General features: G+C 46.8%; 1 protein-coding gene across 4 annotated transcripts; it reads left to right on the forward strand.

Moving 5' to 3' along the window:
• The first annotated feature begins 392 nt into the window (after positions 1 to 392).
• PM20D1 (peptidase M20 domain containing 1) lies at positions 393 to 12546 on the forward strand. Of its 4 annotated transcripts, none has more exons than XR_008434783.1 (14): positions 393 to 588; positions 2316 to 2402; positions 2959 to 3191; positions 4687 to 4773; positions 5508 to 5641; positions 6079 to 6198; positions 6986 to 7061; positions 7269 to 7330; positions 7575 to 7653; positions 8679 to 8750; positions 9280 to 9448; positions 10117 to 10216; positions 10922 to 11419; positions 11650 to 12546. XR_008434783.1 is itself a non-coding variant. In XM_053964195.1 (14 exons), exons 1-13 carry the CDS (start codon positions 393 to 395, stop codon positions 11049 to 11051), a joined length of 1545 nt encoding a protein of 514 aa, XP_053820170.1. In that variant the 3' UTR covers positions 11052 to 11077; positions 11289 to 12546. The 4 variants fall into 4 exon arrangements, 3 of the variants coding, with proteins under 3 accessions (XP_053820170.1, XP_053820171.1, XP_053820169.1); XM_053964195.1 differs by having other exon boundaries at positions 10922 to 11077; positions 11289 to 12546; XM_053964196.1 differs by having other exon boundaries at positions 10922 to 11077.
• The last annotated feature ends 2077 nt before the right edge of the window (positions 12547 to 14623 follow it).

The following is a 14623-nucleotide window of genomic DNA, read 5'->3' on the forward strand; positions in this document are numbered from 1 at the left end:
CCCCGAGATATTGGGAAGAAATTCGTCCCTGTGAGGGTGGGCAGGCCCTGGCACAGGGCGCCCAGAGGAGCTGTGGCTGCCCCGCCCCTGGAATTGTCCAAGGCGAGGTTGGAACGGGCTTGGAGCAGCCTGGGAGAGGGGAAGGTGTCCCTGACACGGCAGGGGTGGAATGGGATGGGATTTAAGATCCTTTCCAACGCAAACCATTCCCGAACTCCGCGCCTCCCCCGGCCGTCGCCACACCCGCTGCAAACTACAGCTCCCAGCAGCACCCGCGAGAGGAGCGGGCTAAACCCGCCCCTGCTCCAATCCCATTGGTCCCCGTGCTGACGGAGCGGGTGGCGATTGGCTCCGGGCCACGCCCGTCAGCTGCGGGCGTGCTGCTTTCAGTGATGGCGGGCGGGCGGCGGGCGGTGGCGGCGGCGCTGCTGGCGCTGGGCGCGGTGGTGCTGGCGCTGGCGGCCGCCGTCCTGCTCCGCGCCTTCGTCCTGCGAGCCCCGGCCGGGGTCCCGCGGCTCTGGGCACGGAGCGCCGGCACCGCCGCCCTCAGCGCCGGCGAGCGGCGGGAGCTCAAGGAGGCGCTGCGAGGTGAGGGGGCCCAGCGCTGTGAGCCCCCCTCGCCCCGGGACTGGCCCCTCCTGAGGGGGGACCCAGGGCACGGGGGGCGGGTGTGGAGGCGGCCGCTCGCCCGGGTGCTTTCCCTGCAAGGAACCGGGTGTTGGCTCCCAGCAGGAGTAAGGAAGGGGTTGAAAATCTGTGCTGGGCACTGCTGACGCCACGCCTTGAGCGCCGTGTCCAGTTCTGGGGAATGCAGTTCAGGAAGGGCTGGAGCGAGTCCAGGGAAGGGAATGGAGAATCCCGAGGGAGCTGAGAAGGGTTTGGAGAGTCCTGAGGGAGCTGGGAAGGGTTTGGAGAGTCCTGAGGGAGCTGGGAAGGGTTTGGAGAGTCCTGAGGGAGCTGGGAAGGGGCTCAGCCTGGAGAAAAGGAGGCTCAGGGGAATTTCTGGCTCTGCACAACTCCCTGCCAGGAGGGGACAGCCAGGGGGGATTTGGGATCTTATCCCAGGGAACAGGGACAGGAGGAGAGGGAACGGCCTCGGGCTGTGCTGGGGAGGCTCAGGGTGGACACCAGCAGGAATTTCCTCATGGAAAGGGCTGGAAGGGGCTGCCCAGGGGGGTTTGGAGTGCCCATCCCTGGAGGTGGCACCTGGAGGTGGCACTGAGTGCTCAGGGTGGGGATCGGGCACAGCCTGGACTCGATGATCCCACAGGGATTTTCCAACCTCAATGATCCTGTGCTTCTCCTGAGCCAGCTCTTGCCCTGTGTTGATTTTCTCCACCGTTTCCTGCTTGTACACACAGAATTTTGCCAGACACCCGTGAAGGCGTTTCCAGACATGCCTTTGTCCACTGGATAAGTCACTGTCGGGATTTTCTCCCTTTCTTGTTCTTGCTCACCACTGCTGTGACCAGTCCTGGGCTGTTTGTGCTGCCTGACGTAGAAGATTTGAGGGGTTTAGCTCTCAGTAGGGCTGGCACTGTGCAGGAAACCACAATCTGGCACCAAGTGATAAAACCCAGCGTGTAAACCTCATACCTTGCTGGTTTGTCGGATTTATTGCCTAGCAGATCATGTTTGCATTCTTTTTTTTAATGGGAAAATGAAGGCTCACAATAGATTTTTGTGTTAATTCATGAATCACACGACCTCAAAAGAATCCATAACCTCTCCTGGCAGCTGCTGTTTGGAAAGGCAGCTGGGGCTGAGTTACTCCCATGTTCTGCAGGACAGGGACTGGATGTGGGAGAGCCTGTTTAAATGACAGGGCACACCAAAAGGGCCAACAAAAGCCCTGTCTGTTTATATAGGTTAAATTATAAAGCAGTATGGAGGTGTAATAACCTGCTTAACTCTTGAGAAAGAGCCTTGGACTGCCAAGCCAGCTGCCTGTTCAGCTGCCAGAGGAGCCTGTGGCTCTGGGGAATCAGATCACCCAAGCAAATTGCAGCTGCTCCTGGACAGTAGCATTTCTAAGGATATCATTCAACACTTCAGCATGAAAAGTGGAGTCAAATTGTCTGGAGAGATACCTTGGCTGAGCTGTTAGGAAATGCTGGTGGCTGCATGTGCACGGCCCAGCTGAAGCACATCAGTCTCTTTTTGATCGTGGCAGCTCGTGCTGTGCTGTGCTGTGAAATAATGTTTAAAGCCTGGAAAAACACTCAGGAACATAAATGTACTTCCACTTTTGAAGTGCAGTTCGAGCTTTGTTTGATTTTGGTGCTGAGTGATTTCTGTCCTGTGTTTCTTTGAAGGGGCCATTAAAATCCCAACTGTGTCCTGGTCTCCAGAGGATTTGAATACAACTGCCATGGCAGAATTTGGGAGTTATATCCAGAAAGGTACTGAACTTTCAGTCTTGGCAATCTCTGCTGCTCTATATTCATTTTCATAAACAAATTGAAGAGAGCGTGTATCATTCCTGAATATAAGGGAAGAGATTTTTATATTTTTCCTGAAGAAAGGCCTTTCAGAAATGTCACATGTGTGTCCCCTCTGTAGCAGTGGTTTGGGGGTATCAATGGCCCCAAAAGGCTCAAAAGACTTTTTGTAATGATGGTTTTTGGTCCTTGAGATGGTTAAATGCCATACAAAAAATAAAAGAGGATGACTGCTGCTGCTTCAACCCAGTTTTTTGGCAGTTCCATCATTGCTCCCTGCAAAAGAGCTGCAGCACTGCTGGACAGGAATTCTGGTTTTGTTTAGGAGAGTTTCAAGTCCCAAGTGAGATGGATTGGTAGAAGTGTGAGAATTTCTATTCTCTACTGTGGCCAGTCTTATTTATAGTTCCCCCCTGCTGCTACCTAGCTGACAACTCTATGGAATAATGCTAAAATTGGTCATTATTGTTAATTTTTTCTTTTACATGTGTCTTTAATTTTTTTTTTTCCTCAACAGTCTTCCCGGCTGTATTTTCTTCAAAGTTCATCCAACATGAAATTGTTGGGGAATACAGCCACCTGTTTACAGTTCAGGGCTCTGCCCCTGGCCTGCTGCCCTATATGCTGCTGGCACACATGGATGTGGTGCCTGCTCCCCCTCAGGGCTGGGATTTCCCTCCTTTCTCAGCTGCAGAGCACGAAGGTTTCATCTATGGACGAGGAACGCTGGATAACAAAAACTCTGCCATCGTACGTGTGCTTGGTAATGTCCTTCCACAGAGATACAGCCTGGGAGAGGCAGAGGGGAGCAGCCCATCCTCTTGGGATTCGCTGTTGTCTCTCTCTTGCCCCTCTTTCTGGTGGGGATAAATTCTTAGTTTGGATCAATTCCAAGTCCTGCAGTTTTCTCCCGACTTTTCCTAACGATGGCGTGGAGTGACCACTGTTACTGAAGAAAAGAGGGTTAAAACTCATGAAGAATCAGGAGAATCATATTCACAGATGCAGATGAATTTGGTTAAATGCCAGTTTAAAGTTTTATGGCACAGGTAGAATTTGTGGCTGCCCCGTCCCTGGGAGTGTCCAAGGCCAGGTTGGAGCAGCCTGGGATAGTGGAAGTTTCCCTGCCTGTGGCACTGGATGAGCTACAAGATCCCTTCCAACCCAAACCATTCCATAATTCTCTGTCAAATTCCGTGTTTGAAACCAGGGATAGACCTTTTCCTTTTTCCCATGTGTCACTCCAAGCCAAAACTGGCCCTTTGAAAAGGGTGGAGTTTCAAATTAAATGTGTTTATTTAATAAGATAGACAAACAACCCTGCATCTTTTATGCAGCCTGTGGCAGAACAAAGAGCTGTTGTACTAAACACATTTGGGAGGAGTGGATTCAGAAAAGATTGGGAAAGATTTCTCATGGGGAAAAGGTTGATGGAAAAATTAATAAGGAAAGTGTCCCTTTGTGACTTTGATGATGACTTCCATAGCAGCCCTGCATTTAAATTTGAACAGATGTTTAGTGTCACACAGGACACACTCCCAGAAAATTTCAGGATGTTTAATCATCAGTTTCAAAGCCTTGAAACTTAAAAGTTTAGGTTGGTGCTTCATTCTTCTGTGAACTGCACAAGTAATTCCACAAGTGGCCAAAAAAAAAATCAGCAATTTCAGTGAACATGGCAAAAAGTGGGTGCTGACAATATAGAGGTGATAGGTGAAAAATTAAGTAATTTAAATTGAAAAAGAGAGATGGAACAATAGAGCAAATGTATTGTTTTTAATATATATATATATTGCCACAGCAAATGGTAGATTTGATTTCTCATCCTTCAGATTAAGTTTCTTGTTCTGCTTCTGTCATCTTGGCACTTGTACAGAACATGCAGCCTGGATTTGGTAGCTCTGGAGAGAACCAGTCTGGGTGTGTGGCACTGTAAGGGAACGGTGAATTCTTGGATAATTCTGGCTCTGGGGGGCTCCCTGTGCAGTTTGTCCCTGAACCAGCTGCTCTGTATTTCATGTCCCTACCCTGACACCTGTCAGAGCAATATTGATCAAAACCACTGCAGTGGCTTTTCCAAGGAGCAATATCCTCAGTGGGAGCTGTAGGAATCAAAGCTCAGCTGTGAACAGCACAAGGGCTGTGAAAGCATCACAGTTCTCTCTTCCATCACACTGCATTCTGTTGCATTTATTCTCCTGATTACCACACAGGGATGGTTCAGCACGTTCTGCTTTTCCTGCAGGGCATTCTGCAAGCTCTGGAATTCCTGCTGAGGAGGAATTACAGACCCCGCCGCTCCTTCTATGTTGGCATTGGCCACGACGAGGAGGTATTTCCTTTCCTTTCCTTGAAACAACAACAACCTGTTTGCATTGTTCCTCTAGGTAACAAGACTTAATTTTGAAACATTGTTTAGCTGGAAGGTCTTTCCTGTTTTTCTTGGTTCTGTGGGGAGATATTTTGTCAGGCCCCAGGTCACAGTTATGTATTGATTGTTTGGCTTGGAGTGATCTTCACCGAGGGTTTGGTGTGATGAGCAAAGGGAAAAGAACATTGGAAGGTGTCACTTCAAATTCTTTTCTGCAAGGAAGGTGCAGCAGGAATCCCATTTTGGAGACAGGAAAAGCTGGGTTGAGATTCACATGGTTGTATTAAATGTTCAGGAAGAGCTGGCCAGTATGTTCCAGTGGTACAGGGAGACAGGGGAGGTGGGTTTGGTTAGGCACTGTCAAAATATAGAGACAAAGAATTATTAATAGTTGAAATAAATAGGTCTGCAATTGCTAATCTGTGGAGTTTATAGCTCTGAGATATCAAAATGAAAGCAGCAGTCAGCGACTCATCAATGAGAGCACTCCTCATCGTGGCTATAAATTCATCTGCTGTCAGGCCATTAACGATCTCCAGTTAATTTTCCTGGAAGAATCTTTTATGGTTGCTCTGCAGCTATTCCCCAGGGGATTTCATGCACTCTTTGTGCTGCAGCCAACAGCAAGGTGCTTTCCAGTTTTCCTCCCAATGTTCTGGCTGGATCTGATCAGTTCCTCTGCCTGGATTGCACAGGTGTCTGGGCTGAAGGGAGCAAGGAAAATTGCAGCTCTGCTGGAAGCCAGAGGAGTGAAACTCTCCTTCCTGCTGGATGAGGGGAGCGCGGTGCTGGATGGCATCATTGCAGGGGTGAAGAAGCCAGTGGCTATGTAAGAGTGACCACCAGAATGTGATTCATTTTCAGTCATTAATTAGTGATAAATGACACTGTTGATGTCCCTACAGAATGTTTTCAAGACGTGTGGCAGCGTTGGTGCTGCTGGAGCTGCAGCAGTGGCACACAGTGCAAGGCAGGGACCTTCAGTCTCTGCCTGCTGTCCATCACGGTCATGCTGACAGAGGCACAACCTTCCACTGAGCATTTTAATTCTGTGCTCTGGAGCTCTGCTCGCTGCAGAAGCAGCCCAGACTTCAGTCCTGCAGGGATCTAAACACTGTGTTAATGATTTGTTGTTGCTGCTTGAGTGGTTTTTATCATACTAAAACTATGCAGTGTAGTTATTTTTATCTGCAGTCTGTGCGTGTGTGTTTGGAATTACGTTAGTCATTTATTTGTTAATTAATTGATTCATTTATCATTGTCCAGGATTGCTGTCACAGAAAAAGGTTCAATGACACTGAACTTCACTGTGGAAAAAGAGCCAGGGCATTCATCCTTTCCTCCTAAGGAGACAAGTATTGGCATTCTGGCAGCAGCCATGGCCAGGTGAGAATTTCCCTGTCACCCGATGTCAAAAACAGTCAAAAAACCTCCTGAATCACTGTGTGTGATTCAGATGTGTGACTTTTTAAATATTTGTGTTTAGAGTCTTTTTCAAACTGCCGTTCTGTATTTGAAATTGCAGTTTGTGGCTCACTTTGAAGGGCAGAAATGAAACTCCCAGTCAAGGAACAACTGCCAGGTGTCTGCAGAGTCTTTGCACTTCAGCTGTTCCAAGTGTCAGCCAATTCTTTAAAAGCAAGACAAGTGCTGTCTGCCCTAATTTACTCTGTAGCAAGAGAGATTCCTTTGTTTGGGTGGAAGGATTTCTCTGGAATTTGTTCCTGCACATCCCTGCTCCCTCAGCTGGGAATTCTCCAAGCCAATAAACATGGAATAGAGTCATAATGTGACTGCAGAAATCATCTCTTTACATCTCTGTGTAGATACCAAAGTGGCTAAGAAATACATATTTTAGAAAAACTGAGCATGTCCAGACATGGTGGGGTTTGTGTGCTATTTTTCTGGATTTCCATGCATTTATAGGAGCCAGGCTTTGGGATTTTTTTCAGCTGTTTCTCAAAGGAAATCTTTGCACGTGACTGGAATGCCCAGAAGTCTGTGGAGCTGTGCTTGCACATTTACTTACCAGGAGAGCAGAGTGTGATTGCATCTCCAATAACAGCGATACATTTCACAAATCAGATTCCTGACATCCTTCTGGAGCAATAACAGCCAGAGAGTTGTTTTTTAACCTTTTCAGTGTTGAAAACATTAACAATTTGTTTTGTAGGCTGGAGCAGAATCCCTTGCGCAACCTGTTTGGCTACGGCCCAGAGCTCATGACTATGGAGCACCTCGCAGCAGAGGTGAGGACAGAGGCAGGATTTCATTCCCAAATTTCTGTAAGAGTAACCAAATGAAGAGTTTAGAGCTGTGTAGAAAGGGTAAAAAAAGCAGATTTTTCTCCCAGATTATTTTTCCTCCTGGAATTGTTTTGTCCATATTCAAGTGACTCCACTGCGCTCTTGACAAATTAAAACTTTCTGATTCGTGGTTTTGTTTCTCCCCCTTAGTTCAAGTTTCCTCTCAACGTCATCATGAGCAATTTGTGGCTGTTCTCACCTATTGTCAGCAGGTAAGATAAGAGATCCTTGATAAACATCCCCAGCCTCTCACCCTTAAAAGATGAAGCCATTTCTAATCTTCCCAGGAAATCAGTTATTTTGTAGTTTAGATAATTCAGTGGTTTCCCGTTAATAACCACTTTGTTAATTGAATAAGCCATCATTCAGCTTATTGCCTCTGGACTTATGGTACTTGTTTTTTAGCAATATTCAACTTATTTGAAAAATTGTGTTTGTTTGTTTCTATTTTTGTAGAGTGCTTGCCTGGAAACCTTCCACCAATGCCTTGATCCGAACGACCACTGCAGTCACCCTGTTTAATGCAGGAATCAAGGTACTTTCATTTGGGTTTTTCTCCATGTAGTTATGATGAGACAATTAGCACATTTAATTTCCACCTATTTATATCCAGTTCTAAGATCAGTGTGGGCCCTGTGTGGTGCCACAGTCTCATTCTTACCTCAGATGTGGCTTGGATTTGGCTACAGTTGAAAATCACTTCCTTTCAGAAGTATCTGATCTCTGTCCACCACTGTTAAAATTGTTAATATTTCAGCATAGACAAGAAAATGTGGTTTCTGCATAATCCTACAAAGTATCAAAGGCAATATTTGAAACTGTCACAGTCACAAACACTTCCCTGACCCAGACATTTGCAGCACAGGTCTGGGGTTTGCCTGAAGTGTGTTAAATGTGCACCTTGGACTGAGAGATAACAGCCAGATCCTGCCCTGATAAAGAGGTGGAGCTGTCCAAAAATGCTGGAGCCCTGGCAAACAAACAGGCTGCGTTTGGTGTGTCCCTGAAAAAGTCTGTGACTGAAAAGCATCACTGGGCAGGAAAAGATGCAGTGGCTGAACAGTGACACGGAGTGGCCAGGAGGGAAGCAGCACCCTCGTTCCTTGGCTTTTTTCCTAAACATTACACGTTTTTGTTTAACAAAGTTGTAATATTCAGTCTGTAGATAAGAAGAGTTATGTGTTCAAGAAAAATCAGTTGTTAAGTGACTTACATTTACCTAAATATTGTGATGTAATGTGACATGAAGTAAAAATAACACATAGAAAAATCCAGAATTTCTCAGTATACATTTTCTGAAAGTAGAGGGCTTAGCTCAAGATAAACTTCTATAGAAGTAACAGCTAACTTCATTTCTCTTGATCTGATGAATATTTCTTTGTGTATTTATCTGTATTTTAGATAGGATTTACAGTGTTTTAACACAGAAAGAGACATCACACTTGGTGGAAGCAGTGGAGCACCTGAGGCCTGCAGTTTTTGGAGCTGTTCTGAGTTTGCAGCTGCCATTTTATTCTGGTTTTCACTTCCTTTTAAACTTTGGCCCTTCCTTTTTTCCAGGTGAATGTCATCCCTTCCTCTGCGAGAGCCACGGTGAACTTCAGGATCCACTCAGCTGAGACAGCTGCTGAGGTACCCTGGTCAGATCTCCTCAGCTTTTGTGTCAGATCTCCTCAGCTTTTGTGTCAGATCTCCTCAGCTTTTGGGATATGGAATGGATTTGTGACCTGGGAGAGTTTGGGAATCTTGCACACCTCAGGAGGCCTGACAGGCCTGTCCAGCCCAGGGCAGCTGTGAAATGTTGTCAGTACAAAACCTCTTCCCTCCCCAAGCCTTTGCTGGAAGTTTCTTTCTCTGGAAGCTTTTTCTGGATTATTTGGATGCCATAATTTCCAGGAGCAGCAGGCTGAGCTCCTGCTTTCCAGGGCTGAAGCAGTTCAGGAGTACCTTGAGACAGTGATGTGCATCTGATTAAAAAATTCAGCTGAAGTGTCAGCCGTGCACCCAGAAGAGGGTCTGACACACACTTTCAGCCTGTATTTGCAGCCACAACTGACAGTTCACAGACAGATGTTTTCTGGAAAGCTGAACATCTGCTGATGTCCCTGAGGGCTGCTTTCTCATTTCTTGTGCTGCTGTTGTCTCTGTGTTTCACCCACAGGTGCTGGAGGCAGTCAGGAGCACCATTGCTGATGACAGAGTGAAGATGGATGTGGTGGAGGCCTTTGACCCCCTGCCCATCAGTCCTTGGGATGAGCAGACATTTGCAGTCCATATTTTTCAAAGAACCATCCTGGACACTTTCCCAGATGTTGACAGTGTAGTCCCAGGTGACAGCAGGCACATGATGATTATTGTTTCCTCTTCTGCTTTTCCCTCCCCCAGCACTGCCTTGTTTCCATTTGCTGTGTACTCCTCCACCCCAGCTGTTAACTGCTGGAAACAACTGGTTTTTCCTCTTATTCCGTTCCCTCTTTATCCTTTAAAAATTTTAATGTTGTTTTTTAGTAGTGGAAGTAAAAAAGCAAACAGGAAGCTGACAGAAACAATGAGCCTTGAACTGGGCTCTCTGCACATACAAAGGAATCTCTTCAGGGAAGAAAGGAATTGTGAGGGAGAGGAGGAGGTCTTCTTGCTTTAGTTCTTCTTTTATTGTTTTCATATGCAAAGCCATTCCTGCTTTTCTGTATTATTCCTTATGATCTCAGCCCCTTCCCTTTCTTGCAACTCCTTCCTAGCTCTGCAGCTGTTGGATTGAATTTTGAAGCTTAAATTTTTGGGGAGGCAGAGTGTCAAGGCTGTTCTTAGGTTGAGTTCCTGCTCCTGAAGGAGAGAATGTTCTCCAGCATGTACCAGTCAATGTTTCCAGTGATGCTTTTGGTGCAGGCAGTGCAGGACTGTTATCATTTGCTTTTCCTCTCTCCTGGGGAAAGGTGGTTCACTTTTTGAAGTTCAGTTGTTCCTCTCCTGCAGAACAACCCTGAGGTTTGTTTTCCAGGCACGTGCATCGGAAACACGGACAGCAGGCACTTCACCAACGTCACCAAAGCCATTTACAGGTTCAACCCTCTGCTCCTGAAACAGGATGATCTCCCCAGGTACTGAGCTCTGCACGTGGGCAGCTCTTGGGGTGGGCCCAGGGAAAGAGGAGATCCATGAGCAGAAGGAAACCCAGCCTTGTGTACCTTGGCCTCCCACGCTGTCAGGCCACGCATTTCCTGCAGATTTGGGTGCTGGGGATGGAAATTACCCTGGGACACTGTCAGCCCTGGCTCTTTGTTCCTTCAAATGCAGGCAGGACCCATTCAGGTGTTTGATTCTGTGGTGCTGAGTGGATCTGAGTGTGCTGCAGCAGTGTGAGAGGTGTTGTTCTGGTAGTTGGCCTTGTCCTGCAGATTTATCCACGTATTTGGACGCTTGCCACTCTGAATTGATTTGAAATTTCCTGAAATTATGTGATAACAACATCATCAGGCAAGGGATTGTTTGCTTATTTAGATTTCTCATTTTATTGAGGTGCAGATGATGCAGGAGTTGAGTGTTCTGGCTCTACAGGAATGGCCAAGAAATGGCCCATTAGGATTTTTTCAAGATTAGATTTTTAGATTTTTTCCAGGCTTAGCTGTTGGGCTCTGAGCCTTTGAATCAGTACATTTGGGTTGGTTACAGTGCAGTTTTTGGTCTATATTGCTGTGGTTTTCTGTTTTGCACTGCTTTATGAAGTCAACAGCCAAGCAGGGTGCTGGGTTTGTGCAATGGGGTCAGAAATTCCCCCTGGATGAAAAATGTCCTTTTTCTTCCAGGATCCATGGGTTGAATGAGAGAATCTCCATTGAGAATTATGAGAAACAGGTGGAGTTCCTCTTTCAGCTGATCAAGAACTGTGACATTGAGGCACTTCCAGAGCCCCACGCCAGCTCCCACGAGCTCTGAGAGACATCTGGGAAGAGCAGCTGCAGGTGGACTCTGGGACAGGGGCTGAAGATGCAGTTGTGTCTTGTGTATTGAGCTACAGCTGGAATTTGGGGTTTTTTTATATTGTGGTTTACATACAGATAGGAAAAGTGCTGGTTGTGTGATAGGAACCTGGCCAAACCCAACAAATATCCCTGATTTCTGCTCTCCGTGGTCTGATGTGCAGCCATTAATCTGACATTAATTTTTTTTCAGCACTTTAAGCCTCTGAAATGGGTAATCACTAAAAATCTAAGCTATAATCAGCAGTCACTCACCACTAGAAGGTGACTCATCCTGTGTGCTTCTGACAAACTCCTTTTTTATGCTCAGTGGATCTTTCTCAGGTGAGGACTCTGCCAGAAGCTCACGGGGAGGGTTTGTGGCGTGGTGAAAGGGTTCCTGTCACTGGTACAGCCACACTGGGAGGTTCTTGCACTGCTGCTGGGCACTGCTGCTTCCCAGGGGATTTTCCCAGGGGATTCTCCCAGGCTGCTTCCCAGGGGATGCTGTCACCAGCATCCAAGGTACTCTGAGCCAGGGTCATGGCTGCACTGATTTCTGGCTCTATTTTCAGGTACTCCAGAACTTCCATGTTGTTGTGACTGAAGAGGTGCTGAAAACTTTCCTTCCCATCATTTTAGTGATGATTTTTTTTCCCCTCCCTGACTCATGGTGTGGCTCAGGGCGTGTTGTGCAACAGGGTGTCAGAATAAGGGATTGCAGCTTTAAATAAGGAATTAAATCCCTGTTGTCAGCTCGTCTCTTTTGCCACTGAATCGCTTTATGCTTCTCCTTTGCTCTTCTGAGAACTTGATTGCAAAAGATGTGAAGCCCTTCAGTTTCTTCCAGTTCAGAGGGCTCAGAGGTTTGTTCCTTCACTGCCAGTGCAAGCAATTTCCACCTTCCTGCTCAGTTTTTTGGGAATCCTGGGGAAGGCAGGCCATGGATGTTGACTCTGCTTCATCTTGCACTTCTTGCCTACCTATGACAGCACAAAAGGGTTCAGCATTCTTTTGGCCTTGACAGTTGGGGTTACCAGTATTAATTAGACAAAAAATTTATTTAATCCATTAATTAAATTAATTCTATCAATAAATAGTTAACAAAGTGATGTTAGCCAAAGAAAAGCCTGAAAGCTGCTGTGTGACAGTGACAGTGTCTGTGCTGCAGGGACTGGTGCAGCACCTCCTGCTGCACAGATGTGTCTGTTTTTCAGAGCTTAAATTATGCACTGAAATGGGTGGATGTTCTGCTCGAAATTCATACTGTGAAATGTGCTGGAATGTACAGGAAATACCCTGAAATGTATCCTGAAAAACACTGATGGAACTGTGATTCCAATTCTTTCCGTTCACCGTTCTCTTATTTATTTGTAGCCTGATCTTATCACTGTGGCCAGAGGGCTCCAACTGTATCACTGAATAATTGAAACAAAACTGACAGTTTCATCTAATAAAATGAGGAATGTGAATTCTTTTCTGGTGATTATGTAGACTTTTTATGTAGCTATGTAATTGCAGTGAAGTCATTTCCACACCTGAGCAATCCATAAAGTTTCCATCAAAACAAACCCACCTATTTTCCAGCCAGCTGTAATCTTTGCTCCCTTTTCTACACAAAATCAGCTCACCCTGGCCAGGCATTGTTGGGCAGTAAATAGTTTGCATCTTTTCTGGTTTGCTGCACTTTGTGATTTGTTCAGCCACGTGTCTGTGGCTCTTTTGTGGAGGTGTCACTGCTCCTGTGAGCTCCTGTGTGCAGGCACAGCAAAAGTGATGTGTCAGGGCACAGCACTGAATGGAACTCAGCCCTGGCAGTGGGAGGTGCAGAGAAGGATTTGTTGTTGTTTTTTCTCTGGCAAATCTCTGTAAAACTGAGTTTAAAGCTTTTGCTTTGGCTGTGGCTGTATGGGGCCAATATTGTTTAACAGCTGATGGTTGTGCTGGCAGTCAGAGGGACTGAAAAAAAGGGAAAACAGGGAGAAAATGGAAAAAAAATCTTATGAGAGAGCAGAGGTTGTGAAAATCCTGACCTGGGTCACACTGCTGTGGTGTGGAAGGAGGGATTTCTTGCCTGTTGTACCAGCAAATGTGTCCTAAAGACATAAAACATCCTTTATATTCTGTAATCTTCCCCCAGCCAAAAACCCCTCAGCTCTGTTCTGCTGAGGATTGTTTCTTTAAAAGAAGAAGATGCATTTTGCTGCTGAAGGAAAAGTGAAGGGCAGAGGGTGCTGGGAAGGCAGGGCTGGGTTTGGCAGCTCCTGTGTGAATGTGTGCAGTGAGATTTGGCTGGGGCAGCTCCTTGCAGAGCTCATTAAGTGCAGCTCATCAGCCAGGCCTGGGATCTTGCAGTGCCTCTGCTCTGGGGACGTGCTCAGCAGAGCTTTGCTGCAGCCTCAGGGGCCACTAGAGTGCTTTAAACACACCCTGTCCTGCAGGATCCACTGGGGAAACAGCACATTCCCATCTTTACCCACTTTCCCAGTCCCTTCTGATGATTAGCCCTGCTTTTTCCGTGGGGCAGCTTTGCCTTTGTGCTCTTAAGCCTCTTTACTTTATCACATTTGCTGCCAGGTCGTGGCCGTGTGACACAGTTCCAGGGAGTCACTCAATGTTTGGTGTCTGCACACACCTCCTGACTGAACAGATCCCTCCCTTCCCACCCCATTTCACGTCATTTCAGGAGATACGTCTGAAAACATCTTTTCCTAAGTGGAGTGTGAAATCCACATCAATAATAACAAGAATATGAATGATGCCTTTTCTGTTAAGATCACCTCCAAGCTTGCATGGTGTGAGCAGTTACTGGAGAGTGCCCAGCACATGATGAAAACACTGATTAATGACTCCAGGAGCTATTCTTTTTGTGTTGCAGTGAGTCACTGTGCTTGGAGCAGGGAGAGCAATTACCTCTGACTCAGAGGAGGAAGGAAGGGCCTGATTTTCTGCTCTGAATTCAGGTAACTCAGTCATACTGACAGATATGATTGGAGCACTGTGTTAGCCCAATTCCAGCGTGCGTTCCATCCATAGCAACTTCCTTTTTCCCCAGGTCTACACCGTTGATATTCTTGTGCCAGCACTGACTCCAAGTGAGCTGTGTGCAGTTGTCAGACTGCTGTGGGCCAGCTGAGCCGGGCCTGCTGCACCCTGGGGAAAAGGTCACATCCCACACCTGCATTTTCTAAAGAAAGCTCTGTTGCTGGGCTCCCTCTAACAGAACTTGGTTTATTTTCAGCCCCAAGTGGCCGTGGGGAGTTCAGGCTCAGAGCTGGAGGAACAAGGTGTTTACAGAGTTGTTTCCTCCAGCTTTGCATTTGACACTTGGATTCTAGGCTCCTCTTTCGCTGTTTCATTTGATATTCCATGGAGCTGCTGAAATCCATTTTCTCCAGCAGGTGCTGTGAGAATTTCCCTGTCTCAGTGCTGTGGAGTGAGAACCTGCAGGCTGCTCAGCCACAGCCTCTAGCAGCCCATTTTGCTGCTAGACAGGAGAATTCCTCACCTGCAGCTCAGCTGTGACCCTGAATTCTCTGATTTTCAGTG

The sequence above is a fragment of the Vidua chalybeata genome, chromosome 24 (assembly GCF_026979565.1).
Source record: "Vidua chalybeata isolate OUT-0048 chromosome 24, bVidCha1 merged haplotype, whole genome shotgun sequence".
NCBI lineage: Eukaryota > Metazoa > Chordata > Aves > Passeriformes > Viduidae > Vidua > Vidua chalybeata.

What these genes read in the sequence shown, in the direction of transcription:
- PM20D1 (XM_053964194.1), top strand. Translation starts at nt 393, where the DNA reads ATGGCGGGCGGGCGGCGGGCGGTGGCGGCGGCGCTGCTGGCGCTGGGC. An exon ending in TGGGAGTTATATCCAGAAAG is followed by an intron (nt 2,403 to 2,958) that starts GTACTGAACTTT and finishes TTTCCTCAACAG; the next exon opens with TCTTCCCGGCTGTATTTTCT. An exon ending in GTGAAGAAGCCAGTGGCTAT is followed by an intron (nt 5,642 to 6,078) that starts GTAAGAGTGACC and finishes ATCATTGTCCAG; the next exon opens with GATTGCTGTCACAGAAAAAG.